The 27,774-nt window shown below is 41.1% G+C and overlaps 2 protein-coding genes across 16 annotated transcripts in view; both read left to right on the forward strand.

Moving 5' to 3' along the window:
• Positions 1-7,770, forward strand: part of ZNF143 (zinc finger protein 143) — a 43,943-nt gene extending 36,173 nt beyond the window's left edge. For 9 of the 12 annotated variants that reach the window (XM_082316945.1, XM_082316947.1, XM_082316946.1 and 6 more), the window contains 3 exons: positions 1,115-1,276; positions 2,096-2,242; positions 5,234-6,466. In XM_082316945.1, the coding sequence (XP_082173071.1) occupies positions 1,115-1,276; positions 2,096-2,242; positions 5,234-5,317 (393 nt within the window). In that variant the 3' untranslated portion in view covers positions 5,318-6,466. Of the gene's footprint in view, positions 1-1,114; positions 1,277-2,095; positions 2,243-5,233; positions 6,478-7,373; positions 7,399-7,703 lie in introns of those variants that run through there. The other 3 variants (XR_014228707.1, XM_082316948.1, XM_082316941.1) reach the window with 3 other exon arrangements.
• WEE1 (WEE1 G2 checkpoint kinase) lies at positions 7,704-26,570 on the forward strand (the record flags this gene model as incomplete). Of its 4 annotated transcripts, XM_082316953.1 has the most annotated exons (14): positions 7,714-7,770; positions 9,262-9,300; positions 13,615-13,698; positions 14,173-14,296; positions 18,546-18,754; positions 19,264-19,330; positions 19,414-19,586; positions 20,524-20,645; positions 21,300-21,446; positions 21,852-21,947; positions 22,029-22,114; positions 22,367-22,537; positions 22,628-22,773; positions 25,270-26,570. In XM_082316953.1, the coding sequence occupies 12 exons, from the start codon at positions 13,643-13,645 to the stop codon at positions 25,418-25,420; spliced, it is 1,548 nt and encodes a 515-aa protein (XP_082173079.1). In that variant the 3' UTR covers positions 25,421-26,570. The 4 variants fall into 4 exon arrangements, with proteins under 4 accessions (XP_082173080.1, XP_082173079.1, XP_082173081.1 ...); XM_082316954.1 differs by lacking the exon at positions 9,262-9,300 and having other exon boundaries at positions 7,704-7,770; XM_082316955.1 differs by lacking the exon at positions 7,714-7,770 and having other exon boundaries at positions 9,265-9,300; positions 14,176-14,296.
• Positions 26,571-27,774: the final 1,204 nt, after the last annotated feature.

A 27,774-nucleotide genomic window follows, 5' to 3' on the forward strand; every position in this document is an offset into this window, starting at 1 on the left:
CTGTAAAAAAATTCTTCCTTATATCCAGTCTGAATCTACCCTCTTTTAGTTTAAAACCATTACCCTTTGTCTTATCGCTCCTGGCCCTGCTGAAAAGTCCCTCTGCATCTTTCTTATAAGCCCCCTTTAAGTACTGAAAGGCTGCAATAAGGTCACCCTGCAGCCTTCTCCAGGCTGAACAGCCCCAGCTCTTTCAGCCTTCCCTCATAAAAGAGGTGCTTCATCCCTCTGATCATTTTTGTGGCCCTTCTCTGGACCCGCTTCAATAGGCCTACGTCCTTCTTGTACTGAGGACCCCAGAGCTGTACGCAGTACTCCAGGTGGGGTCTCACCAGAGCAGAGTAGAGGGGCAGAATCACCTCCCTTGACCTGCTGGCCACACTTCTTTTAATGTGGCCCAGGATACGGTTGGCCTTCTGGGCTGCGAGCGCACATTGCTAGCTCATGTCCAGCTTTTCGTCTATCAGTACCCCCAAGTCCTTCTCGGCAGGGCTGCACACAATCCCTTCATCCCCCAGCCTGTACTGATACTGGGGATTACCCCGACCCAAGCGCAGGACCCTGCACTTGTCCTTGTTGAACCTCATGAGGTTCACACAGGCCCACCTGTCCAGCCTGTCCAGATCCCTCTGGATGGCATCCCGTCCCTCAGGCAATATTAGATCCCAATCAGTAAGATGAATGTGATGAGGACTCTTTGTCCAAGATGGGGACTTGGCCAAAGAGTGATGGTGATTCTCAAGGAATGCATGAGCATGCTGGTCAGGAAGCAGAATAATGGCTACTAGATCTTTTGACCAGTGATCATGGCTTTTGACTTGTGATCATGGCTTAAAATATTTTTTCCCTGCTATTATGAACAAGTTGCCTTTTTGTTCTGGATTGCTACGCATTTTGTTTCAAATGAAGAAAAAGAATAGGCAGGAGTATTCCTGCTGAACCAACTAGCAGGAATTTGTTTGAGAAATGCTGTTACACTTCAGATGCATATCATCGGTTTTTTTCAAACCTTACTTAAAAACGTACATTACGTTGCCAGAAGCTAAGACTCAGGTATGACTTGAGCAGCAATCAAACCTTCTTTTTTTACTTCAGGAATTATTTTGTGTTTCAGGTCAACATATCGCAGGCAGATATGCAGGCCATTGGCAATACTATCACTATGGTAACACAAGATGGCACCACCATCACAGTCCCTGCCCACGACGCAGTCATCTCTTCTGCAGGAACACATTCCGTAGCAATGGTTACTGCAGAAGGCACTGAAGGACAGCAGGTAAGATACATGTGTAATGTTCCTTTATAAGATGACATAAAATAGGCACCTAAGCCATCGCAGTTCTGTCATTCACATAGATTTATTTAAGTAAAGCAGTTTTCAACACCTGGCCATAGCATTCCCCTCATAAGAGTATGATGTGTTCTGCTCCAGTGCTATACATCAACATATGGCAGAATGTTTTTAAAACAATTGGGCACCAAAAAAAATTCTGAGGTACCAGTCCAGTAATTCATTTTGGTGTATGTAAACTAAGACCTAGAAATGCTAAGCATTTTCCCCAAAGTCACATAGTAAATGAGTGGCAGAGCTAAGAATAGAATCCAGAATGAACTGTAACTTTATCACTTAATATTATGGGCCTGTAATTTATTTGGCAGATAGGGAACATTTGTGTAAGTGTATATTTGCGGTTTTGTTTCTAATATACAATAGCTAACTTTTTTAGTAGAAATATAGTGATATAATTTTTAATCTTTAAGTTAAAATGCATTCCACTATTCTAAAAATGCGTCACATGAAAATTAAGATACTTATCACTGTGCTCTGTATGTATAAATAATCACAGGCTTATAGGCACATTTATTGAATTTCTGTGCAGTTCTGGGGATATTTGTATTTTGAGAGATAATAGATAACTTTGAGAATACAGTGATGGCAATCTTTCTTAAAAAAATTATCTTTTGCACAATAAAATTATGCTCATGAATAATCACAGCTTTGAATTTAACTTTAACTTTGAAGATAACCATTGTATGAGGTCAGTAATGGTAACGGCTCTGTCATCCAGTTGATTCTCTTCCTTTGGTCTTGAAGGTTGCTATTGTGGCTCAAGACTTAGCAGCATTTCATAGTGCCTCATCAGAAATCGGACATCAGCAACATGGGCACCATTTAGTGACTACAGAAACTAGACCTGTTACATTGTTGGCTACATCCAATGGAACACAAATTGCAGTACAGGTAAGATGGTGATAAATGTTTTTTTGGAGTGCTTCTTACTTCTAGAGCTAGAAGCTCCTAGTCATGTAACAAAATGATTTGAATAAGCTTGGCTCCCCTGAAAAAATAGTCCATAACCATATGATCTCATACTTTAAATAATATATAGGTTTAGGAAGAGGAATAATAAGCATCTGATTTTTCCAAATCTACTTGTAGAGCTTCCAAAAAAGGGAGAGGTTAGAGGAGGGCCGAACTTCAGGTCAACTGAATCGTTCATGGAGTCACAGGTTTTCAGTGGAAAAGCGCTTTCATTCATCCTTCAGCATTACATATAGAACTGATATATATAAAGCCAAACTCTCAAGAGTAAATTGCTATGAACTTATACAGATAAAATTACTGAATTTATGTTATTTGAACCTTGAAATGCTAATAGTGAAAAAGTGTAAACCGTTATATAGAAAGATTAATAATCAGAAATGTCTGGAAATAGTAACCTTCTGTTTAGGTGTCAGATCAGTACAGTACAAGCAGCGGTCTCTGTAAATAGTTCCTCACATTGTCCAAACACTGTAATGGAAGAGTAATTTCTAGGTATGAAAGAGTTTACTTTAAATTGGGCTAATTTAAAAGAAGGTGGAAACCAAGCACAAATTAAGCTTTTGTCTAGAAAGTAACCAAACCCAAAACCTAGACAAGTATTTTTGTGAACAGTTTATTCAGAGGGAAGCTCAGCTTGACTGGAAGGTTGAACGAAACTTCTAGTGCAAATGATGGCCAGTATGCTCCTTACTCAAACATTAAATTAACTATGTGTATATTTTATTTTGTTACATATGATATGATGGTAAGTTAATAGAAGCTTTTGGAAATTTTAAATCTGGAAGATTCAGTATTTTAAAAATTTATCTCTTTAAATGACATTGCAGTCAAGGGTCAAATAGATGACTGAAGGATCTTAGGGGAAATTGCCACTCCAGTGACAGAAGTCAATTTTAAACTCAAAGTAAAATAAAAGGAGTTGAATTAGTTTAAATTTTGAGTTGCATAGTAGTATCAGTCCTGCAAAGTACCTAATACTTTTGGTCCACCTTGTAGTCCTCTTGATTCTGTGCTTAACTATGTGCATAAATAAGAAGTCCAGTGGGGATGTAATGAAGCTACATTTTTATTCAAATTTACTGTGGAATTAGGACTCAACGCTTTGTGGGTTTGATCCTATTGTTGTCTGGGTATCACCACAGACACAAATTTTGTTCTAGAGAGCATGGAAAATCACAGAAACCATATGTTGTGAAACAGTATACAATTACAAGGAGGATAATTTTCATGGATGTGATACACCCTATGAATTTCAAAGGGAGTTGAGTATATGCAACTGTCTTGAGTATGGTTTGCATGATGGGCCTTCGCGCTGACAAATACCAATATAAAAGAACATCAGTGTGGCTATGCAGAGAGGAGATGCTCAAAAGAGTTTCTAAACAAATCAGCATTAAGCAGTGTAAGTTAATACGTGTTCTTGGAAGGTTCTTGGAAATAGCTTCAAATAGAAAAAGAAGTGCAGAAAATGCAATGACAAATTTCATTTCCAGGGGGTAAAATATACTTTGCGTGTGGAAGTAACAGCAGCTTAAGTCTGGTTCGTTCAGACTGTTCATATTTGCTGAAACTAATGAGAGATCAAAACCTTTGAGCATTTGAGTGTCAGGATTAATGCTGCAGTCTAAGTGTATGTATGCACAGTACTCTCTTAAGAGCTCAGATTGAAAGGAATTGTGTTAATATCTTCAAGCAGAAATGAGAGATTGTTATTTTCCACTTTGTTAAAGTGAATATAGCAAGTCAGATGCTGATTGAAGAACAATGGAAGTTGAGAAGCTCTTAATTCTGAACTCCTGTCTTCTAAGCTAAGTTGGCAGTAATCAAAACTGCATGTAAGAGAAAGCATATCAGAAGGCAATTGTTTGCATGAGAGGAAGGAAGAAAGTAACTTGCACCCTCAGCAGCGTGTCCTCTGAATGAAAGTAAAACATAGGCTGATAAAGCCAGTAGCCTCATAGCCAGATTGAAATCCTAAGGGGGTGGTAACAGACCTCTTCTTGATCTGAGTGGCTCCAGAATGTGATATCCAGTGACTGTAAAAACAAGTTAGAAGCGATATTTAGAACTGCCCCATTACGTGTATCCATCTGTCAAATCTGTTTTTACTTTTCACACTCTCATACATCTTTCTCCTGAGCCAATAGGTAACGGCCAACTTCATGTTTTTGTTAGGCTGAGGTTGTCTTCAGTGTTCCCATCATTGGATTTATGTGCATGGTGTACATATTATAAAACTCCATGGATTCTTTCCCAAAATTGTGTCCAGTTGTCTTTATTCAGGGTTGGTTCATGTTGCTTCTGACAGTGCCAGATACATTGATGGCCTTGTAGTTGCAACTACAAGATATTTTCCTCTTTAAACTACTGTAGAATCGAACAGTGTCATCATGACTGCTTTTTTATACCGTCAGGATTCTGCAATAAGTATACACTTTTTATATACATAAATGTCATATGGTGTTCCAAAGAGCTGACTTTCTGCAAAAGAGTTAAGAAAAATGAAGATGTTTGTTTGCTTTACCAGTGTTAAAATGTAATTCAACAGCCACCATGGCTTTTGAAAACCTTATCTTAGCTTTGTTGTATCTGCCAAGTTGAAATATCCACTTTGTGTGTCATGAAATGTGTTTACTATGCAGCAGTTCTTTGAAGAAAATTTATTCGGTAGATACATAGAAACTCAGTTTTATCTGCTATCAGAAGCTATCTTAATTGTCATGCTGATTAGATAGCCGCTAGTGTATATTACCCAGAAGAGGTGTTACAATACTGATCACACTTATTTGTGCTAAAGTATTGCTCCAAATCTAGATCTTTGGTTTCATCTTTAATTTTTTTTTTTTACACATTTATATCCCTATGTAACATTTTGGATTTATTTATGTTTAAATGCATTTGTTTCAGCTTGGAGAACAACAGTCTCTGGAAGAAGCCATTAGAATAGCCTCCAGAATACAACAGGGTGAAACACCAGGGATTGATGATTAACTTCTAAAACTGCTACCAGAACAATAGAGTGAAAGGTATTTTATTTTCAATCAACAAAGGTCCATGCCAGCAGCAACCCATAAAAACTTTGAAGTTCCCTGCTCATTGATACTCTGTACACATTTTATGCAAGAGCGAAGAACATTTTGTAAGTTTTGTGTACATAACCCTTGGAATGGACTGACATCATCTACTTCCAACCATTGTATATTCAGGAATATGGAATTAGGATTATACAGTAAATTTCCTTGTTATCCTTTCATCAGATTTCAGACTGGTCTACAAGCAAGTGAAAAAATAAATAGAAGTATTGGAATTAATTTTTAATCTCATGTACAAATAATGAAGGCATTACTGAAGATTTCAAATGTTCAAAATACTATTAAAAATCATCATTTCAGGAACCCTTACAAGTAATAAAGACAACAAAGCCTTTTAAATTGCATTCCATAAAAGGAAAAGTCTTGGATTTTGAGCCTACTGTAAATCTTCGTATTTTGATTTGTTTCATACAGATTTGAATACTCTTTGGATTATCCACCCCATCTCATTAATTGTAAATACAGACTGTTAATGCTGGAAGTGCTAATTATATTATCTTTAAATTGGATTATGTACAAAGGAGAAACTTTGGTTGTTCAATATTAAAGGAAGTAAATCTAATGATTTTGTTTCTTTACATATTTTACTGAAGATGTTACTCTCAAATTATTATGCAATAAAATATAGCAAGATTGTATTGTCTAGATAGGATGATATTGTCGTGTGACGTACTGTTTTACTTTTTAATGAGACTGAAGTTCAAGTTATTTATTTACGGCCTTGTATAAATTTTTCCAAAGTTTATTTATCATAAATTTTTGACATTAATTTTGATCATAATCCACTATAGTGTATTAAGAAATTAGTGTTAATAGTTACTTTAAACACTCTAAAACACTACAAGAATTATTAAAATAGTAATTAGTCAACCGATTTTGACTAAAAAGTAAACTACCTGTTTTCAAGAGGAATATTTTCAAATGGTGCATTTGCGGCATAAGTACAAGTACTAATAGTCTGTTTTCAACAGTTCTGAGTGCCTGCTGCTACCATTCAGTACCTAGGATATGCTGATAATCAGTGCTTTTGAAAATCAGGACACAAGTTATTAGAAAAAAAGGGATTAATTAATGATGATGTAAGTACGTACAATGCTCCTTTCCACCTATCATTCTGTAAAGGAAAAAAATCCGTTGTAGATAGTCTAACACATACAGTAAAACATAACTTTAATTTTTTTTATATCAAAAAGTGTCTTTACTCTTGTCTTGTTAGTAAGCTTGTTAAGCAAGTTAAAATTTTTTGGCTTCATGTAAGATTCAGTGCTTATTTTAGATAAGTGTCAAGAGCACTTCTGAAACTGAAGCCTCACCTTTTACCTTCTCAAGGGAAGGATTAAACATCTTCTGGATGAAGTGTTAATCAAGTAATCATTATAAGTATTGTGAGGTACACATTTTACATAAAAAATAAAGTCCATAACTACGTATCCTGAGGTATTTGACCTCAAAAAGGCCAAGTTTGACTAGAATGAAGCTAATTTATTGTGAATTACTATATCAGTGTGGGTTGCAGCCTTTTATGTTTTTCATACAGATGGCCAACTGAAAAGTGCAGTGAAAGAATACAGTACTGTGGGATAGATGTGGACAAAGCAAAGACTATTCTCTGGATCCGTTGCAAAGTAAAACTTGGAAACATTGAGGTTGTCTGTAACTTTTGTATAGGATTGAGGCTGCTTGCTCACTTAGGTGCCAGTTTTCCTGAAGTGTTGTAATTCTTGATATCCCAAGGAGATAAATGTACTATGCAAGGAGGATTAATTGCCTGTCAACTAGATCAGTTTCTTAGTACTTATCACCTTTTAGAAATTAAAGATGTATCATTTGACATGAACGTTCAAGGTTTTTTTCTTAAATTTCATTGCTAATAGTTTCTGGAAACGGTGGCTGGAACGGTGGCTTTTGACTTAGCAAAGAAATAACTTTGGTTCTTATTTCTTCTCGTTTCCCAGGACATTTTCTGACCACTGTACAAATGTGAGTATTCTTTCCTCTTTCATACTAGTTGGTTTGCTGCAAGGCATTCAGAACTAGCTCAGGCAGGAAAAGCTGCAGTATTTTTAAAAGTATTGCTCTTACTGGTTTCTTACCAGTTATTCTTGTAAAACTCCCAAGTCAAACGTTGTGCTTCCATGTTGGTGATAGCTACCCCTACAAAGGAAAACATACTTAGTGAATAAATAAGCCAGACTGACTTGGACTGCTCAGTGTTTAAAGAGAAGCTGAGGTGATTATATGTGTCTTAGCTGTGAGGCCTGTATTCATAATAGACTTGTTTTCAGAGTGGAGAGACCTGTGTGATTTTTCCACCCTGCTTCCATTCAGACTGGAGTGGAAGGAGCTGTTTTGGTAAGCTGATGCTGTGTGTTGGTGTCAAAGCACCTGTAGTGGAGATCACACAGGATGAAATCGGGTTAGACAGGAATATTAGTGAAAAGGATTTCAGGAGGAGGAAACAGAATATGACAAAAAGCATTGGGCTTTTGGCAGTAGAAATCTCTATCCTTTCCCCTTAGATTTTACTCATTGACAGTTCTGTCTCAAAGGGAATGCTTTGGCACACTAGAAGGAAATAATTAGTAAAAGAGGAATCCTGTAAAGTAAGGCAACTCAGTATATCACTTCCTCTTACAAATTGGCTCCCACGTTTCCAGCATTCCCAGACACTTTCTTCTTTCAGATCTGAATTCCAGGCCTACGCCAACTCCTCCCTTAAAGGACTAAACCCAAAACCTCTCTAGACTTTGCAGTCAAGTTTTCCCTTTTAAATGTTTCTACCGTTTTTCACCACTGTGGGCTTTGCTTTTCTTTACCGTAGTTCAGTGCCTCTCCTGACAGTAATAAGAGAGAGGCAATTATTTTCGGTGCTCCAGGCTGATGACCTATTGTGCCAGACACACTAACATAACAATAGGACAGTTTTTACCCTAAAGAGCTAATGCCAAAGCACACATGAATAGGCTGACACTGGAAGAGTGTGTTTTTATAAGAGTAAATCCTGAAGCCTGACAACAAAGTGGTAAACAGCCATAATCCCTGATGGTATAATTAATCTCAGCAACCGATCAGCTGACTGATACCAGAGATATTCAGGCACAGTGTGGGAGAAAAGGCATGTGGTGTCTGCTTAGCACACAAGAGAAGGACAGAGCTGATAGTCCAGATAAACAAAATGTCTGACCTTGGAAGGCAGTTCTTCCTAAACTTTACTCTAGTTCCTAACCCTCATAACCCCTCAAATGCTGCCGAGAGTAATTTGCTTGACTGGATGCTCTGGTTTCTGTGATGATTATGCTGTACTAGAATACGGAAAAATCACTCTGCATGCTGTGTGCTTCTCAGAGCGCAGAGTCAGGGACCCTTCCCCAGGGACGGGAAGCTACTTAATCGGTATTTAGCCACCAGGAAAAGATGGTATGGAGTGAGGATGTGATCAAGAGTTTCTGAATCTGGCAACTTCAGCACTACAGCTGTTGAGGTTAGTCAGATTGCACACCTCAGGTTGACCATAGCTTCTACTTACCCAGATGCAGAAGTGCCCTATAACAAGCCTTTTCCAGTCACTCTTAGTTTATCATTGAAGGAAAACAATTAAATGTTCTGTAAAATTTTCTGGGTACTTTTCAAATACAGCACAGATGAAATTTCGCCAATAGTTGGGTGGGAAGCAAACTGATATTCTTAAGCAGTAAGGCATTAAGAGACAGGAAATGAAAGGTAATTTGTGTTCTGTTCAGCTATTACTTTACAGTTGTTTGGAACTTTAAAAATATATTTATTCAGCCTGCATCATTTTTGTCTCAAAAAAGATAGAAATTAACACATGCCTTGTCTTTGCAGATGCATAAATCCAAACTCCAGCTGGTTGTCAATAGTAAGGTACTCCTATATTTTTTTTTTTTTGCAAAGCAGTATATATTTGAACACCAGATCCCCCAAAAGTATTTTTTGATCCATTGATAAAAACCTTCCAAAGCTTGGACCCCTATGACAAGAGACCAAAAAATCAAGAGCCACTTTCCGTTCTTGCGTCGTAAATAGTAAAGTACACTCCAAATAAGGCACAGAAACAAGCTGTTTTCCTTGTGTTACGTGTATTTCAAAATGTAGCTTAGGTGTTGCCAGCAGTTTGCCGTTCCTTTGATGCTATTTTTCATTCTGCTAGTAAAGTTCACTGGCCAAAGGAAAATCTAACAATCTAATTAGACCATCACCATTAGCAGTAAGTGGTTGACACCTAAGCCTATCAGGAATGTGATACCAGACTTTTTCAACTGACGGTTATATTAAAAGCAGACTTTAATTATCCCAATAAACAAGCTTATATCAACAAGCAAGCATTTTGTCCCACAGAATCTGTGTATTTCTCTCTAATGGAAACGTGACCCCCTTAAATCCCATCCATCTTGGGTTCTGAAGCAGTAAGAGATTTTATTTGCATTATTTTTGTTCTGTTTAGATTATTTGAAGCATTTTACTCAAAGGAATGGCAAAACATTTACACTTTCAGGGCATAAGTGATTGTGTGGCATTTTTTTCTATAACAAAACAGTGTCTTATGCTGTTTTAACTGTTAAAACCCCAGCATTTTACCCTTTCCTTTATTTAAATCCCTCACCAGCCTTTATGTTGACTGGCTGCTGTATTTTCCTTATTTTTCTGGGGAGTTTTAGACTCTCCATCGTGTTACCGCTTGATTCTATAGTATTTGGCTGAGAGGCTTCTGAGCAGGTATCTTAGTGAGGCAAGACAAGGAAAAGAGGCTGACTTCCTAACATCTGGCAGGTCTGCTGGCGTAACAGAAACTACCACATGGCTGTAGAAAGCTTCTGGAGAAATGACAGCATCCCAAAGCTACATCTCCAGTATGCTTTTTGCTTTGGTGCAGAGCTAATTCAGATTTGAACATAGGTTGTAATGACTGAAAAGTCAACAAGTACAAGAACGGTTTGTGGGACAGACAGGATTAGCAGCTTTTTGTTTTTAAACAGATACATTCAAGACAATGAGACAGATTTTTGAATGTATGTAGGTTCCTGAGGATGGTATTAGTGGGAAGAAGGTGACTGAGCTTCTTGAAACTCTTACTAGGCTTTTATCTTTTTATCTGCATTTCTAAAAAAATGTGTGCAAAATGTCTTACTTTAAATGATATGCATAAGAGATTATTAAAATGAATAGTAGTAAATTTAAAAAAAAGGCTGAGTACCTCTTTTATGGTTTTGCATGTTCCCTGAAGGAGAAAAACGAAGGAGGTTAGTGATACTGGTTAATTAGTAGTGACTATTTAGTTTCTGTGCATTAGACATTTTGAGGTTTTTAACTGCAGATACAAAATCTTGACTTCTGTTCTACTCTGATCATTTTAACTTCAGCGCACGAATGGGGCATTCTAATTGTACCTGTTTTCAGTCATGGCAATCATTCTGTCTCTTCAACTTTTAGGATGTTTTGGACGAAAATTTTGATCTGAATACAGATTCTTTTGCCATTTTCTTTGTAAGCAGAGATTTCAAGTGTTAAGAGGCAGACAGGCAAAAAGGGAGTCACTAAAAACTGTTAAGAGCATGTGCTCTCATAGTCACAGAGAAATACTGAATTGTACGTGACTGCTTGGCAAAACCTGGGCTTTTTTAATGTACCCTGTACATTATAACTTCTTTCTGAGTATCTTCAGATCTTCCCTTAAATTGCAAGATTTTGGGCCCAGGAGCCGCTTTTTGGGAGGCATCTTACATGCTGTCAAATTCTCCATTCTATTCTCTGCCTTGTTCTCTTCTTATTTACACTTCCTGGGTGAATACATCCATGAGAAATGCTCTATCTGCATGCAGACTATAGGCTAAAAGGAGTAAAAGGACTGGCAGCATCAGCTACAGGCATGTCTTTGGACACAAAGTCCACCTGTGATGGAGAACCCATTCAACTCTGGACCTTGTAATGAAGAAAAAGAGGTTGCCAGCTAACAGCAGGTGTTAGCAGCACAACCCCAGATAAAATAATCTTTAAACTGTTCACCTTTAAGCTGTCAGTGGCCCAGAGACAACATCTCCCAGTTGGCACACTACCACTGAGACCCGTTAGCCCTGTATATGCCAAGTCTTGCATAAACACTGGAACGCCATCGCTGGCACCGGTGACAAGCACGCTGGTCCCTAGGTACCTGCTGGAACCCAGAGAAAAGCCTGGAACAGCACAGATCTGTCCCTGCTCTCGGTTCTCCAGCAACAGCCTTGGCACAAGTAGCTGTAGTGTGTCTGTTTTTCATATAAGCACCTTGACCTTCCTCCTCTTCTGCTTTTTCACTCCATTTACCCTTCTCATAATAAGATGAACTCATCATAGTGTCATGACTATCCTGGCTGATGTAGAATGGGTTTCATCTAGTTTTTGGCAGACCTCTTCCAATTTGATCAAAGTGGTTTTGGGGGATTGCCGATGAACTTGTAAGTGCAGGAAATCCTGACAAGATGGCAGTGTACCCACTTCTGCAGCAGTTTCCTCTGACAGCTAGACAAATTGGCCATTGTTCTATTTCTTTCCCATTCATCATTATTTGGGTTCCCCTGCTACCCACAAAAGAGAGAACAACAGTTTCCCTTGAGCTTGCAAACTCCTAGTTAAAAGCAGCTGTTTGTCAGTGAGTGTGTGCTGCCCCAGATAAGTATTTCTGGTAGCAAAATCTTCAGTGCACCAGACTGATATACTTATTTTTTAATTTCAAAGCAAGTATTAAAGAAAACCAGAAGCCAATTTTGCAAATATATCTTGAAAACCCTTAAACCACTCAAATTTGTAGGAGTATCAGTCAGGCACTGCCTGGACATCACGTTATGTGCTGTTACATCTATTTGGAGGATCAGGGCTTTAGTTTGCAAGATCTACAGAGGCTCAAAGGTGCAATTTAATCAGCTTCAGCGAATTTGGGATGAATTTGGCTCATAAAGTATGGCGCAGTGGAAGCCTGCAGAGCTCTTCCCCGCTCACCTCTCTTCCTCCTGCGATGATGTCCATTGCTAATGTGCACTCTGACTAAGGGAACTGGCTAAGCGGTGCTTCTTAGTTAGGCTGTTTATAGGCCTCCTAATGCTAGTTATAGCGGTTGTCATGGTGGACAGGATGGCAGAGTTGTCACACTCAGTTTGGGGGAAAATCATCTTCTCTTCAACACAACCATTGATGGTCCTGTTGAACTACAGCAAAAGAACAACTGATGCAAACATAGCACATATGTAGAGCCTATGAATGCAGTCCTTATATAGCAACTATGCATTTTGTTATAGTTACATATTTATTCAGTACTTCCCTTTCTTATTTGCTCTCAGTTTGGAAATAAACTTTCTTTTAAAACAATTGTGTTACTGCTGTTTATTTCTTTCTCTATTCCTTTTTTCCTTTCCTCTCGTATCTTTGTGTTCTCTTCAGAAATATTTCCTTCTCTGTACAAACTCTGAATTGTTCCATTTGATTCTGTCCCACTTAAACTGTTCCAGTGATTAGCAATTCATTAGTTAAAGTCTATACAATAGGGCTTCTGAATTCCAGTTTGCCATTTACCCTCACTAAATACCAGTGTCTGTAGACTCCAGAAAACAATGCAGCACCAGTTATATTTAGGTTGAGTTTGGGAAGGAAACTGCAGCTTCAAGATTTCAGGGGGAAGGATTTATTGAAAGCTTAAATTCTTTAATCTTTTTTAAAGAAAAGGAAACTTCATATATGACTGAAGCAAGCCACAGCTAGTGGAATTGCTTCGCATCTCCCTCTGTGGGCTGTTAACTGAGAAAGAGATGGAGGTTGTATTTTTTTAATAGCCTTCTCATACATCATCTGTTCTAAAATTTGAATGCTTCAGTTAGTATTTGCTATACAGTTCATTTCAGTTTTAAAAATGAGTATTTTTAATGGGACATTATTGTGATTCTAAATTATTGCACACCAGGCGTGTGTACAGCACTTGGCTTGATATAACCGTATCTCTGTAAATGCTGCCCAATCCCATTTTCGTAGGTTATGTTGACTACTTTCAGTTTTCTGAAACTAGTTTTCAGGAGGTTTCCATAATCTCAAAAATTGTGTTCTTGTGGTTTGCCACTGCTTGTCCTGGAAACAAAAACTCTCTGAAGCTTTTAGGCCATTGAAAGTGTGAGAAATGTGGGGATGCGATATTTAAGTGGAAATGTTTCTATGTAGGCCTTACAGAAGAAAAAGGTAGCGACCCATGCATCATGAGGCGACGGAGCTCCAAGCAAAACTGCGCCGGCACAGGGAGCATGTGTGAGTACAGAGTTATATCAGCCAAATTAATTTAAAACGCTCTTACGTTCGTGCGATGCTGGCGGCACAGGCAGTTGCCCCCGCGCACACTGCTGGTTCCGTCCCTGCGGGGCACCAGCGAGAGCCATCGGGGACAGTTGTGGGGCCCTGCGCGGCAGCTCTCCGCAAAGAAACAGGTATTCTCGGGCAGGAGAGGTTACCAAAGGAGGAGTCGCTAGCAGAAGTGGAGTGTGGGACACCAGCATCCCCGTGCTGCTTCTTGCGTCCCAAAAGCACGCTGACTTGGAGAGTGGCAGTTGTGTGAACAGCACCGGTGTGAAAAGGGCAGAAAAAAGTATCCCGGTATTTTTGTTTTGGGCCTCAATAGAAAATCTGTCTAAAAATAATTACCTGTTGGAGGTACAGGTGTCCCGTTTCAGCAGGCAGCAGAAAAGGGCCTCCGAGCCCGGCTGTTGACCGCAGCCCTTCCTTCAGCAGCGGGAACGTCTGCGCCCCGGCTGCGGGGGAACCGTGTCCGAAGTTGCTTTTGAGGCTTCTGCCCGTGGACACCGGGGACCAGCAGCCCAGCGACAGGAGACTGGCAAACAAGGGAAACACAGTTAAGTACAAACTTCTGTTTTCTATTGACGGGCCCTTAGGTGTTTTAGTTCCCTATCTTTGAAGCTGTCAGACGGTGCCGCTCTCTATAGAGGTGTCCCATGTGCGGCAGATGAGGTTTTTGTCCTCCAGGCGAGGAGGGGTAGGCTTTGGGGCGGAGGCCGGCCGGGCACAGGCTGTGTGTCCAGGGTCCGAGCATCCCATGTGCCCTCAGCTTTCAGGGAAGCGAGCCCCGGCGCGGCCCACGCGGCCGGGGGACAGTGTGCCTGCCCAGAGCCTCGGGGAGCAGAGGGAAACTCGACAGGGATGCACGCCTGGCTTTCCTTGGGTTGTTCGGGGCTCTTGTGGCTGGAAAACACTGATTTTTGTCAGGACCTTTGTTACCCAAGGGGTTCATTTTAAGGTGATTTGGTACAGGAGAGAGATTGGCGGGTTACATTTGATCAAGGTGGTACGAGATGGAAAATGAAGCTGAGAGGAAAAGTTGTGGCATCTGTAGGGAGACAGCCTGTCTGATAAATGGCATCCGCTGCAAATCACATTTAGAGTGAGACTTCTGGTTCATTTGCAAGTGTCCTGTAGGAGTTATTGTTAACAGCATGGGCTGCTGCATTTGAGGCTCCTGTGTTTCTGTCTGCCTTTTAAATCACGTGAGTCGAGTTATTGGGAATGCATGCATTTTTTGGTTTGGCTAAAAAAGGCTGTCTTTCACTGGCCTAAAAGGAGTTACTGTTTTTGGGCACATGAATGGAGATTTTTGCGCACTCTTCTAGCAACCAAACGGGAGCAAAACCACCTTGCTGTGCAGCGGGGAGCTGCACCCGCAGAAGGGCAGGGCGCGGCCCCCCTCGGCCGGGCTGGCGGCTCGGGGTGGCCGCCCGCCCAAGACCCGCTCCCGGGCGGCACCGGCCCGGCCGCGCCCCAGGCTCCGCCGCCGGGGCTGGCCGGGGCCGCGCCCCCGGGCTAAGATGGCGCCCGGCTCGCGCCCCACGGGGCAGCAGCGTACGCGCGGCCGCCTCAGTGCCGGTCTCGGGGGGCGAACCCCGCCCCCGCCCCGCCCCCTCCGCCCGCGGCGTTCGCGCCAAAGCGCCCCGTGACGCGGCCGCGTGTCGGCCCGCCCCCTCCCTCCGTGTTTTCAAACCGAGTGGGCGGGCGTGATTGGCTGGCGTGCGCGCCACGTGACTAACGGTCGCGGGAAAGCCGCGGAGTCCGAACAGCGCGAGGCGAGCCGTGCCCGCGGGCAGCGCCGTGCGGAGCCGCCGCCGCACCCAGGGGCGTAGCGCGCCGAGGGGACGCGGGGCAGCGCAGCGCAGCGACAGCGGGCGCGGCGCGGCCGGGTCCGGCCGTGAGCGGGGCTCGCAGCGAGCCGCCATGAGCTTTCTGAGCCTGCAGCAGGCGGCGCCGCCGCGGCGGGTCTCGGCCCGGCGGGCGGCCGCCCCGATCCGGCAGAAGCTGCTGTTCCTGAGCGGCAACAGCGACTGCGAGGAGGAGGAGGAGGACGAGGAGGAGGAAGGCGGCAGCAGCGGCAACAGCACCGGGGAGGACTCGGCCTTCCAGGAGGCGGACTCGCCGCTCTCGGCGGCTCGCACCCCGGCGCGGGGCGACCCGCCCCTGCTGGAGGAGGAGGAGGAGGAGATGGAGCCAGCGGCGGCGCCGCTGCCGGACGAGGGGGACTCGTGGGAGGAGGAGGGCTTCGGCTCCTCTCCGGTGAAGTCGCCCGGAGCCTACTTCATGGCCGGCTCGCCCTCGCCGCCGCCCCCCCACAAGGGCCGTCGCTACTGCGGGCGCTCCCCGCCGCACCCGGCAGCGAGCGGTTACCGGGCGCGGAGCGAGGAGCCCAGCTCGCCGCTGCCCGACTACCCCGGCACCCCGCCTCACAAGACTTTCCGCAAGCTGCGCCTCTTCGACACGCCGCACACCCCCAAGGTGAGGCACCCGCCCCGCCGCCGGAGCGCTCCGCCGCGCTGCGGGGCCCCCCTGCCCGCGGAGAGGGCGGAGGGGCGTGCTGGGCCGGGCAGCGATCGGCGGCCGGCCCGCCCCTGGGGGGGTGGGGGGGGGCGGCGGGAGGCACGGCGCCGCGCCCCGCGGTGGAAACGCGGGGGTTAGGGGGCGGCGGGGGCCCGGGCCCGGGCGGTGCCGCCGCCCGCTCCGCTTGCACCACCCCGCCTGCCCGCAGCGCCGAGCTGGCCTCTGCCCCGGGCCGGCCCACAGCCCGGCCGTTACGGTTATGTAACCGCGGGGGGCGACGCTCGGGCCCCGCGCGCCGGTGGGGGCCGGGAAGGGGCGGGCGCCGGGGGGGGGCGCCGTCGCCTCGCCCCCGCGCGGGGCTCCCTCAGCCCGGCGCCCCGCTCCGCGCCGCAGCCCGGGCTGCCGCGCTGTCCGCCCACCGGCCACCGCCTGGGCGGGGGGGAGCGAAGGTGGTGCCGCGCCCCCCGTCGTGCGTTTTGTCCCGCGGGGTGACTGGGGGCGTGGAACAACCCCCCTTACATGTATACAATATATAGGTAAATGCACTTCTATAGATATATTACTTACGTATATAAATATACAAGTACCCTGGTTTTGCTATATTTTGTGGACAAGATTTTTTTAAAGGGTGAAAGTAGAATATTAAACTCTCAAATATTTTAGTGTCGTGTGGGCATTTGTACCTTTATAACCAGAAAGTTAAAGCTTGGCTTGGAATTCGCTCCTGCGTGTCTGTCAGTAAGTCGGTTTGCCTTCCGTGAGTACTGCCCTCGTTGTACCGCATGCCCGTGCAAATTCAGTCACTGCAGTCTTCTGTATCAGATGTAAAAGGCTGTTGGAGTAGCCGATGCTGTTAAACCGATGGATTTGAAAGCTTGAAGGGATAGGTAGCTCTTAATTCTGTCAATAACAGACTTTTGGAAAGCATTTCAACTTTTGAACTCAACACTCATGTAAAACACCGTATAGTGAATTTAAATCTAGTGATAATAGGCTTGCTTTCTTCATTACTTTTCATATAGCCCTTTAGAAGTAATCCAGGGATAATCCCCGGGGATAATCTCCCAGGGGTCTATAGACTATAGATTGAAAACAACTGACTTAAGGTGTGAGGAAGGCAACCTTGTTAATTGGTTTTCTACAGCTTCCATCTCAAATGAGGTTTCACTTGTAGAAATCAGTGGTGCATGCTTGGAAATACTAAAATCAGTGATGATCTTGTACTGAGTCAGGAGCAGATGCTTTAGAGATGCAAGAGTCTTGTGGATTGTGACACTAAAAACAAGGTCTTAACACTGCGGTTCAGTGGGATTCTTAAATTAGGTGCCCAAATTTGACATGGGTTATCTGGGGGCGATTATCTTTGGAATCTGGAAGAATCATTTGGTTAAGGTATCCAGTGGAAGTACTGAAATGTGTGTTGAGAGACACAGTGACTTAAAGGTCTTCATCCAGTCCAGATTTGGGGAGTGCAGTTGAGATTCCCAAGTATCAGCCTTCTTCCCTATGGTGGTTTAGGCTTTAGTATGTCAATTCTTTATTTTGTAAGGTGATGCTAGGATAAGGCAATACTCCTGCTTGTGATCCAATAGGTCTGTGTTTGGCATCCTCACCAGGCTGTAGGAGACTCAGGTGCAGACTTCCCTACCTAACTGGGAGAGTTTTCATCGTGTGCCTGGAAAATGCCTGGTCTGACAAATTACCACCCAAAAGATCTGCTTTGGATGTTGAACTGACGATGCAACAGTGCTGTCAATTCTTGACCAATTCTTTGTAGGCTCATGAAGAGGCATCTGTGTGTCACTATTAAATCTTTTATTTACTTTTTTTTTTAGCATGTCACCTGAATTTATAGTCGCCAGAGATAATTTTCTATATCTGATCTAACTTCTATATCTTGTATGTGAAAATCATGGAGATGCAGCACAGGATGGTCCATGAGTTTTCATCTGTGTTTGTTTCATGGACAAAGAATCATCCAAGAAGTTTAGGTGATGACATGATTGAAGCCAGAAAAGCACTGCTCTCATAATCGTTCCTGTCTTTTAAAAATTGTTTTAACATTCAGTGTTTCCTTTAACTGTTTTTATGTAGAGTATAAAGCCTAATAGTTTCTTTGGAATTCTTTTTGATGGAAATGCAGATATTTGAACAACTCATGCTAACTTTGATTAGAGAATATAGTAATGATGGCTTTCAAGCATGACTTGACTGTGTCTAAAGCAATATTAAGGCTATAAATGTCTTTTTTTTTTTTTTTTTTTCTTTTTTAATAAATATAGAGCTTGCTTTCTAAAGCACAAGGAATAGGCTCTAGCTCAGTCAAACTTCGAGGGGGCTCTCTATTTATGAATGTTGGGAAATCGGAGAAGCAAGAAGAAGATATTAGACAAACACCTCATGTGAACATTAATCCCTTCACTCCCGATTCCATGTTCCTTCACAACTCTGAAGGAAAATGTCGTAGGAGGAAGAGAACGCACTGGAATGAGTGAGTAACTTCTATCTTCCTTTGTTAAGCTTATCTTTAGAACTATTTTAGCTGCAAAAGTTTTGCTACAAATTGCTTCTATGAAAGTATTTTTCCTTGCAAATCTGTTAGTGTTGCATAATATAGCTCTTAAAGTATCTGCTTTGAGGTGTATGATATTAGGAAATAATCATTTAGCACTAGATCTTTTGATTAGTATACAGAGAGGATAGACTAGGCTGTGTCCTACAGTCATTTTACCTGACTGAATGAGCTACGCACACAGTCTTTTCTTGAGGAGGGAAAAACACGTTAAATACTAGTATGAAACGTGAAGAAAGAAATGACAAAAATATTAGCGTGATACCTTTATTTTATGATTTTGCGCTTACAAATGTCTAGCATTAGTTAAACTAAACTTAGGTATAATGGGAGAATTAGATCTCAGAAGAATCAACAGCTGCTAGACTTCAGTTTTAAGTTTACTTAAGCCATTTTACTTCTGCAAAAGTAACTGGTGTGAATTTCAGCTCTTGTGGAGAGGACATGGAAGCAAGTGATGGAGAGCCTGAAGATGAAACTATCAGACCTGCTAAGGTAATTAATCTTTAGAACTTGATACGAAGTTTGACAGTTTGTGTATCTGCAGATCTAAGTATTTTACTTTCTAATCTTTGCAGAGGATAACAATAACAGAAAGTAATATGAAGTCACGGTATGCCACCGAATTTCATGAGTTGGAGAAGATTGGATCTGGTGAATTCGGTTCTGTGTTTAAATGTGTGAAGAGGCTTGATGGCTGTATTTATGCAATAAAGCGATCCAAGAAACCCTTAGCTGGCTCAGTGGATGAGTGAGTATTTCCTGCTATTAAAAGTCGCCTCTTGGTGCTGTTTCCTCTCAGGTCTCTTTGTATTTGTGTCTAGAGAAGGCATTTAAAAGAAAAATGTAAATATACGTGAATTAAATGTAAAACAGATACAGTTTTGAAGTCACTTTACTCCCCGCCCCCGAATACTGTGCAGTACTGGGGAGGAAAGGCTACTTGGCCTTTCTCCTAGCAGGTGTTCGTCCCAATATTCTGTGTGGAAACAGATTGTTCTCAGCTGGAAAATAAAAATAATGCTTACTTGTATTAATGGCAGGAGGGACTATATGAATAAACTGCAGTGATGATCCTTTGAGATATGAAAGGAAAGCAATATTCCCAACTAGGTCCTCATCCTTGTCAACTTGAGTGACATGCAGATTAGTTAAGTCAGTTTTGGGTTATTTTTTTGGCATTTGTAAATGAGCCTGCAATTCATGACTTTATCCCCCACTGTTCTAATAGTTACAATATAAAACTCCACAAGTTTGAGTTGCTCAAAATTGCATACCAGACTTACACACAAGAAGTTAGGAGTGTTGAGTTCAGTCATACTCCTGGCTTATGATCTTCATTAGTTTTTTTTTTTTTCTTAAAACTTCAGTGATGCTTCTCAAAGCTTGCTGCTGGTTAGAAAGTATGTAATGGAAGTGGCAGCTTGCTCAAGAATTACCTGCAATAAAACCTGTTTTTTGACATTCCATATACTTAGTCTTTTAATACAATGTAAATTATTTTAGCTGTTTGGATATAAATACAAATCCACCTTAAGGTGCTGCAGAACTCATTATGAAGATTTTAATTAGAAACCTGAGCTGGCAGAGGGGCATGATATTATAATAAGTGATTCTATCAAACTGAAATTGGACTAACTTCACCTCATAATATTCTTGTGTACCGTTATTTTTTGTGACTGTAACAGGCAAAATGCTTTAAGAGAGGTCTATGCACATGCAGTTCTGGGACAGCATTCTCACGTAGTAAGATACTACTCTGCATGGGCAGAAGATGATCATATGCTTATACAGAATGAATATTGCAATGGTAAGTAAAGTTTATCACTTGTTCTGAACTTGCTTTCAAAAAATCTAATTTTTGAAGATACACAGGTATCTCTACAAATCCCTAGCACTAGTTAGGAATTGATGGTCCTACACATAGCTCATACCATCGTCTCAAATGTGTCTGATGTTCCTTTCTGTTGGAAAAGGCATATCAGATATATGAAGCAAAAACTATACAAAATTGCAGACAAAGTCTTAAGTATTCAAGAATATTGGAAGTACAGTGAGACATTTGCGAGTAGCAAAACTGTTCTTCTGTACTATAGTAGAAACTGGAATACAGCAAATTACGAGAGTTTCCGTTAAAAAGGGAGGTGGACCTGATTTCTGAAGCTTTTTGCTGTGGTTGATACTCTGCCAGAGATTTGGAAGAGGGAGAGAGGTCTCTTCCCTTGTGTTGGTATCCTGTTAATTTGCACAGCAACTACAGCAGAAAAATAATTATATTACATGGCTATAAACAGGGGATGCAGCACTAGATTTTACACTTTGTATGTATCATCAGCAAGTTCTTGGTGATATATTCACAGTTAATTTTGGAAGCCAGTTGTACTTACTTTTGGAAGCAAGTTGTCATTACTTTGTCAACTGTTTGATGTGAAATAATTAGTTGTTTTCTTTAATGTTGTTTTAGGCGGTAGTTTAGCAGATGCCATAAGTGAAAATTACAGGAATATGCGTTATTTTACTGAACCAGAACTGAAGGACCTGCTACTTCAGGTGGCTCGAGGCTTAAAGTACATTCATTCAATGTCACTGGTACACATGGATATCAAACCTAGTAAGTTTGTAAACTGCTTTACTCTGTATTCACAACTCCCTCAGTTAATTTAATCTGCTTTAGAAAAAACGAGCGGTTAGCCACACCTTACTAACTGTAAATTCTTCACTGAAGTTCGAAATAGCAGTACAAAGATGTCAGTTACAAAATTGGCTAGCAAGCTTAGTGTTGTTGAGTTTATCTTGGGTCCTTTTTGTGTAATTGACTCTACTTGCATAACACTTGGCTCTCCTCCCAGCAGAGGGGCCAGAGTGAGTAAGTTATAGTTTCTTACTCTACGAACTGGATATGTATACAACTAAAACGTCTGTGTGGCTGAAGCAAACCAGTGAAACTAGATAAAGTAGAAATTGGACAGAAATGTTTGGTTTTTTTTTTTTTTTAAACAATTTTGCTCTTTTTCAGGTAATATTTTCATATCTAGGACATCAGTCCCGAGTACAACTTCAGAAGAAGGTGATGATGATGACTGGTCGTCTGATAGAGTCATATTTAAAATAGGTGAGAAGAAGCACACTTGTGCTCAAAAGAATTGCATTGTCTACTTGTCTTCTGAAAAATAACTTTCTTTACTTTTTGCAGGTGACCTTGGTCATGTAACTCGAGTATCTAGTCCACAAGTGGAGGAAGGTGATAGCCGTTTTCTTGCAAATGAAGTCCTACAAGAGGTAACTGTTTTGTTTGTGGAAAATAGTGATGTTAGGTCTGCATGCTGTTTTCTTTAGAGTAATGAGTTGCTGTCTGCCGCCTCCTTGCTGGAGGAGAAACTTCCTAAATGATATCCCGTTGAACACTGGTAGTACTTAAAGGGGAATGTAATATTGTGGATGTATTCAGTGCTGAATAGTTTAGCTGTCTGTTAGATTTCTTCTTACACTGGGTGGTATGTATAGTAAATTTATTTTTCTTTGTTTTTCAAGAACTACACTCATTTGCCGAAAGCAGATATTTTTGCTCTTGCTCTGACTGTTGTCTGTGCTGCTGGGGCTGAACCACTTCCAACTAATGGAGACCAATGGCATGAAATTCGACAAGGAAAACTACCTAGAATACCACAAGTGCTTTCTCAAGAATTACTAGACTTACTAAAAGTAAGAACGCTTGTACCAGTGGCTCACTGATTAGTGTAATTTACGGTATTACTGGCCTTAACTAGAATGCCTTATTTTCTTTTTTCCAAGGTTATGATTAATCCTGATCCAGAGAAAAGGCCGTCAGCTGTGGCACTAGTCAAGCATTCAGTGCTTCTCTCTGCTGCAAAAAAGAGCGCAGAGCAGCTCCGGATAGAACTGAATGCTGAAAAATTCAAAAACTCCCTCTTGCAGAAGTAAGTAGTTACTTGGAGTCCTTAAATATAACTTAATTTCTAATGGGTTTTCATATGATAGTAGCGTGATGATAAAACAGGGCTGTCCTTGTTTCTGCACGAGGTCGACAAATCTGTATGCATGTACATACCTGAGAGTACAAAGTGGGTTATGTAACTTCAAAAAGGAACTTTCTCCATAGAAGGAACTTCTTGAACACTCTAAGGGAATCTCAACTACACTGTTAGTATTCAAGGCATACAAAACATTACAGTTTAAAAAAAAAAAGATGTTTCAAGCATAATGCATACTTTTGCAACATGTATAGTGTAACTTATATCTATATTATTTGAGTCTGTGTTTTCCTAGGTCATCTGTACATTGAAACATGTTGGAAAACAGGACTTAAATGAGCTGTTTCGAACTTAAATCAAATGGCACATCAGGAATGTTTTTAGACTAGTTTGACTTTTACACAGTAGTGTTATTAGGTTACCAGAGAATCACTTGTATTGAGAGGTCATCTTGTCCTACCCCTCGTTCAAACGCTCAACTCTGAATTAAAGCTTTGAAGAAGAGATTCCTTTTAGGAAAGTCTGATTTCTTCTTAAGTTTCAGAGAAAGAGTTACTAAGTTAAGAAGCAATCATCTGAATCTTTCACTGCAGTTAACTTTGCAAGTACTATAGGCGGGCTTTTATGAGGGAATATAGAACAAAAGAGGGGAATATAGAACACCGATTACTTTCTGAGTGGATTGTTTTGAATGAAGAAGATGTTAACTTTGCGTTTGGATTCTCTCCATTGCTATCTGCTTATCTTGTCATTGCTACAGTCTGAATGTAGCCTGACTTGCCATTTTAGATGGTTATCTTTATAATATTAATTATACTGACTGCAGAAAGAATAATTTGACACTTTGTGCAGGTTGTTCAAGGACAGATTTGCTGAGGTAACTTGCTTGCTTGTATAAAGACAACGTATTTTTGTATCATGTGAAAGGGCAAGTTGGCAAAGCTAATATTTTGTGAAGACTACTTCTGGGCTGGCAACAAGTAAGGTACATCTTTACAAAATAACTGTAAATGCAAGAATGATTTAAAAGGAACACTTATCCACAGTAGTTGTTAACGTGTGGAATAGTGTTCCATAAAATTGTTCAGGTAGGTATTTTTGGGTTTTTTTGTTTTATTTTTGTTTAACACTCCTGCGTTTGACCCATTTAACATACCACTTGTGTATGTAAGTTATCATCAGTGAAAGGAATCCTTGTAAGGAAACTCAGCTGTTCTACTGTGTTGTCTTCTTCAGAGGAAGGAAGAATGGAAGTATATTGTAAAACCTAATTTCCCGGTACTGGTGTGGTGGGTTTGCACACGTGTGTGCGTTTGTGACTGACGTTCAATCTTTAGGGAAGATGACTAAAAATAGATTGCATTCTCTTGCAGCGAACTGACACAGTGATAATGTGGGGAGGATTAGATGGGGCACAGGTGTTAATGAATAATACTTTGGCTTACAAGAACGGGAGTAGCTTATTAAACTAAAACATGTAACTTTAAACTAAATACACATACACCAGTATGCAGCAAGCTTGTAAAATTTGATCTTGCTTTGGAGCCCGGATGTGAAGTGAGATTACAAATACTGGTTCCTACGGTAGAGAAAATTCTGTGAGGGGTAGTTTGAGATAGGAGAAGGAAAAGAGAGTCTGGGAGGGAATCCTTACACTTAGCCATATGTCAGCATTTAAGGAAAGGAGAAAAGGGGTGTATGGGGAAACCCTTGATAAAGATAACTTTGCTTTTTAGTCAGACTGTTTCATAGTTTTGTCCTGAGTTTTATTTAACTTCATCCTCAGACTGAGTATTGGTAATTCTCTGAAACAGAATAGTTGACAGAATGTTGCATGGGGACAACGATTTGTGCTACCTTTAGTGACTCAGCCGTGCAGTTTTGGGCTCAAATTTTGATGTTGGGCAATAAAAGATTTAGGTGGTGATAAGCTTTTGATGTGGGTGTGCAAAAGGAAAAGGATGGTTCCTGAGTTGTCTGTTGCCAGTTACGTTCATCTAAGTGTGTGTGTGTGTCTGTCTGAATCTTCCACAGAAGTTCAGTTGTGGCTGAATGTTTCATTTGGGCACATCTCAGTAATTAGCTCTTCAGTGATTTATCATACGGTTGGTACTAGAAAGGAAACAGCGTCCTACCGTGTTCTGGTAATTGAAGTGTTGAGCTGCTTATAAAAGGCTGGATATCAAAATCTGAGTTGTGTGAATTTGTCATTTCCTTCCCTTGTTCAAAAGAAAGAACATCTAGACGAGTAATGAACATCCCACTTCTGTCCTCTGGGTTGTAAACAGGTGGATGCAAATGATAATGGTCTTAGTATGACCTAAATTGACGGCAAGTCTTGAGTTCTGAACTGCTGTAATGCATTTGAAATGCTCTTGCTGTGATACGCCTGTAGTCCTTCCGATACCATTGCATAAGTGTGACTCTCTCAATGTCTTGCAGAGAGCTGAAGAAGGCACAGATGGCAAAGGCCGCAGCTGAGGAGCGAGCACTCTTCACTGACAGAATGACAACTAGATCTACGACACAAAATAGACCATCTCGACTCATTGGGAAGAAAATGAACCGCTCAGTTAGTCTTACTATATACTAACTATGAAGTCTAAAAGAACTACTGAGGATGGCTATAGCATCTCTGCCAGACTGAAGCCTAAGGAATTGAAGGAAGCATTCAATTCCTGGTTTCTTGTCCTGTCCTTGATCAGTGTCACTAGTTTTACAGGAATTGCTTCGGGGTTTTTACTTGTACAATATGGCTGATCAGCTGTATTAACCATTTGAGTTAATGGACTCAGTTACTATCTTGTCTGTAGAGGATCCTGGATGTTAATCCATAAGCCTTTCAGTTACACTGTTAGATGTTACATCGTCCCAGGGTTAACCACTATAGTGGTGTGCTGCTTTGTAGTGTTACGGCATTGTAATAAGAAGTAATATCCCTAATGATCTTTAAGAGGGAGGGAGGGGGCCTTGCTTTGATAGTTACTGATTTTTTTTGGAGCAGAGGGGAATAAATTTTGAAAGACAGGCTTTAAGGCCACCTACACTCAATGTACCTGATGTCAGGTAGACTTTTATTGTGAATTTTATTTGTATATTCAACTGGGAGCACTTTGTAGGCATTGCATAAACCACAGCTTAGAAACCTGTGGAATTAAGTGCCATGTGGAACTGCTGCTATTTTTAGTTTGTTGTCCTCGCTGTAAACTGTAGCATTAAAACAATCATTATTGTGTTAATAGGCTTCTTGTTAAAACAATTACGTGAAACAAATCTAAGCTGCGTTTTAGTGAAGGCAGCATTTTTCTCTCAAAGCTAGTGCATTGTGAAATAATGCACCAATTTAATATTTGGACTCTGTATTAGTGTAGTGCAATTGTTAATGTCTTGGCTATTGATGTTTTGTAATTCTTTCTAATAAGGTTCTCTAAATGTTGGTATTCTCTTCAGTTGTCCATTCTTGAGGCTATTGTATATTTTTTTTTTTAATGTTGGAGTACTTGTAAATAATTGTTTAGTGTAAGTGTTCAGGTTGTTCTTCATTGTTCATGTACATAAGTTTGATCGTGCTTATAGTATACTATACTGAAACTGCAGTCTGAGATGCCAACAGACAAAGCTTCGCTATTCAGTTCTAAGTTCCAAAATGAACAGAATGTGGCTGTCAGAACCTGTACTGATGTTGGACCTAGGCTGACAGATGTTGCTAAAAAATAGAACTGTTCTAATTACTGGCTTTTCTCTTCATTAATTTTAGTTTAAACAATGTTTCCCATTTGTGCTTTATTTGTTCTTACTAGTGTTGAATTTGAATATTAAAGTTAAAAGTTTTGTTTAATATTGTCTAACACTTATTTAACTCTATAGTTGTGGAAATAAAATACTGAGTCAGGAACATACTATGGCAAGTCCTGATTAGATTTGCTTTCTGCTCCTGTGTAATGCTTGTGGTTCCCTCTCATGAGAGTGGGACTGAGGTAATATACTCGCTGATAGTTATGTTAGGAGAGAAGCACCACGGTCTGTGCATTAGTATCTATAGCAGTCTGTCTCTACAGCTTCAGAAATGGTACTGCATGTTGGAAAGATGAAGCCCCTGGAAGATTTGAAGTGCAACACGTGACTGTGAAGACAGAGGACTAGATGAAACTGAAGAAAGACCTGGGTCTGAGGTAAGGAGGAAAACTCACGAATTGCTGAGAATGGGCAGAGAAGTGCCTACTTATAGTTGGGAAGAAAACAGTGGGAGGAATTGGAATAGCCCAGGAACAATAACCGCATGTTCTGTGGCATGGATGCAGAACATTTATGCATTTGTATTCCACCTCAATTAAAGAAGAGAAATACAGTAAAATTAATAAAGGCGTAACAGATTAGTCTGTTGGGGAAGCTTTTACATTGCTGTATTAAAGAGTCAAAGGTGACTATCGGAGAAGCTGTCTTGTGAATTGAATGGACTATCATAAAATTTAACTTCGCAATTAGCAAATTAAAACTGCTAAGTAGCTTTATTTGTAAGAGGTCTAGGTGCTATTCATACATGACAGTGAAATTGAGAGGCTTGGTTTAGGTAACTTTATTCTCTGAATATGCAGTTCTCGTCAGTAAAAACTGATAGACTGGAATACCTTTAAGTTTTCACTTTGTATGATAGCCCTGTCTTGTTTGTGAGAGAACTTAGAATATCTCATATGGTTTTGTTGCAGCATTTTAATGTTCATCTACACTAAAGGAGACATCTCTTAAAGCATACTTCTAAGCAGTCATAAATATCAGTTGGTGGGGGATCAACAAACTTAATAAGCCTTTCTTCCCCTACAGTGTAAATAAATTTGCTTTACCTATGATAATTATGTGCTTTTGCATCACTCATTTTCAGAGGCTTGTAACATCAGTACAGGTTTTGCTGTGTAAACAAGCCGTATGCAGTAGCTACGTGGGCTTGTA

This window comes from Platalea leucorodia, assembly GCF_965183815.1.
Source record: "Platalea leucorodia genome assembly, chromosome: 7".
Classification (NCBI taxonomy): domain Eukaryota; kingdom Metazoa; phylum Chordata; class Aves; order Pelecaniformes; family Threskiornithidae; genus Platalea; species Platalea leucorodia.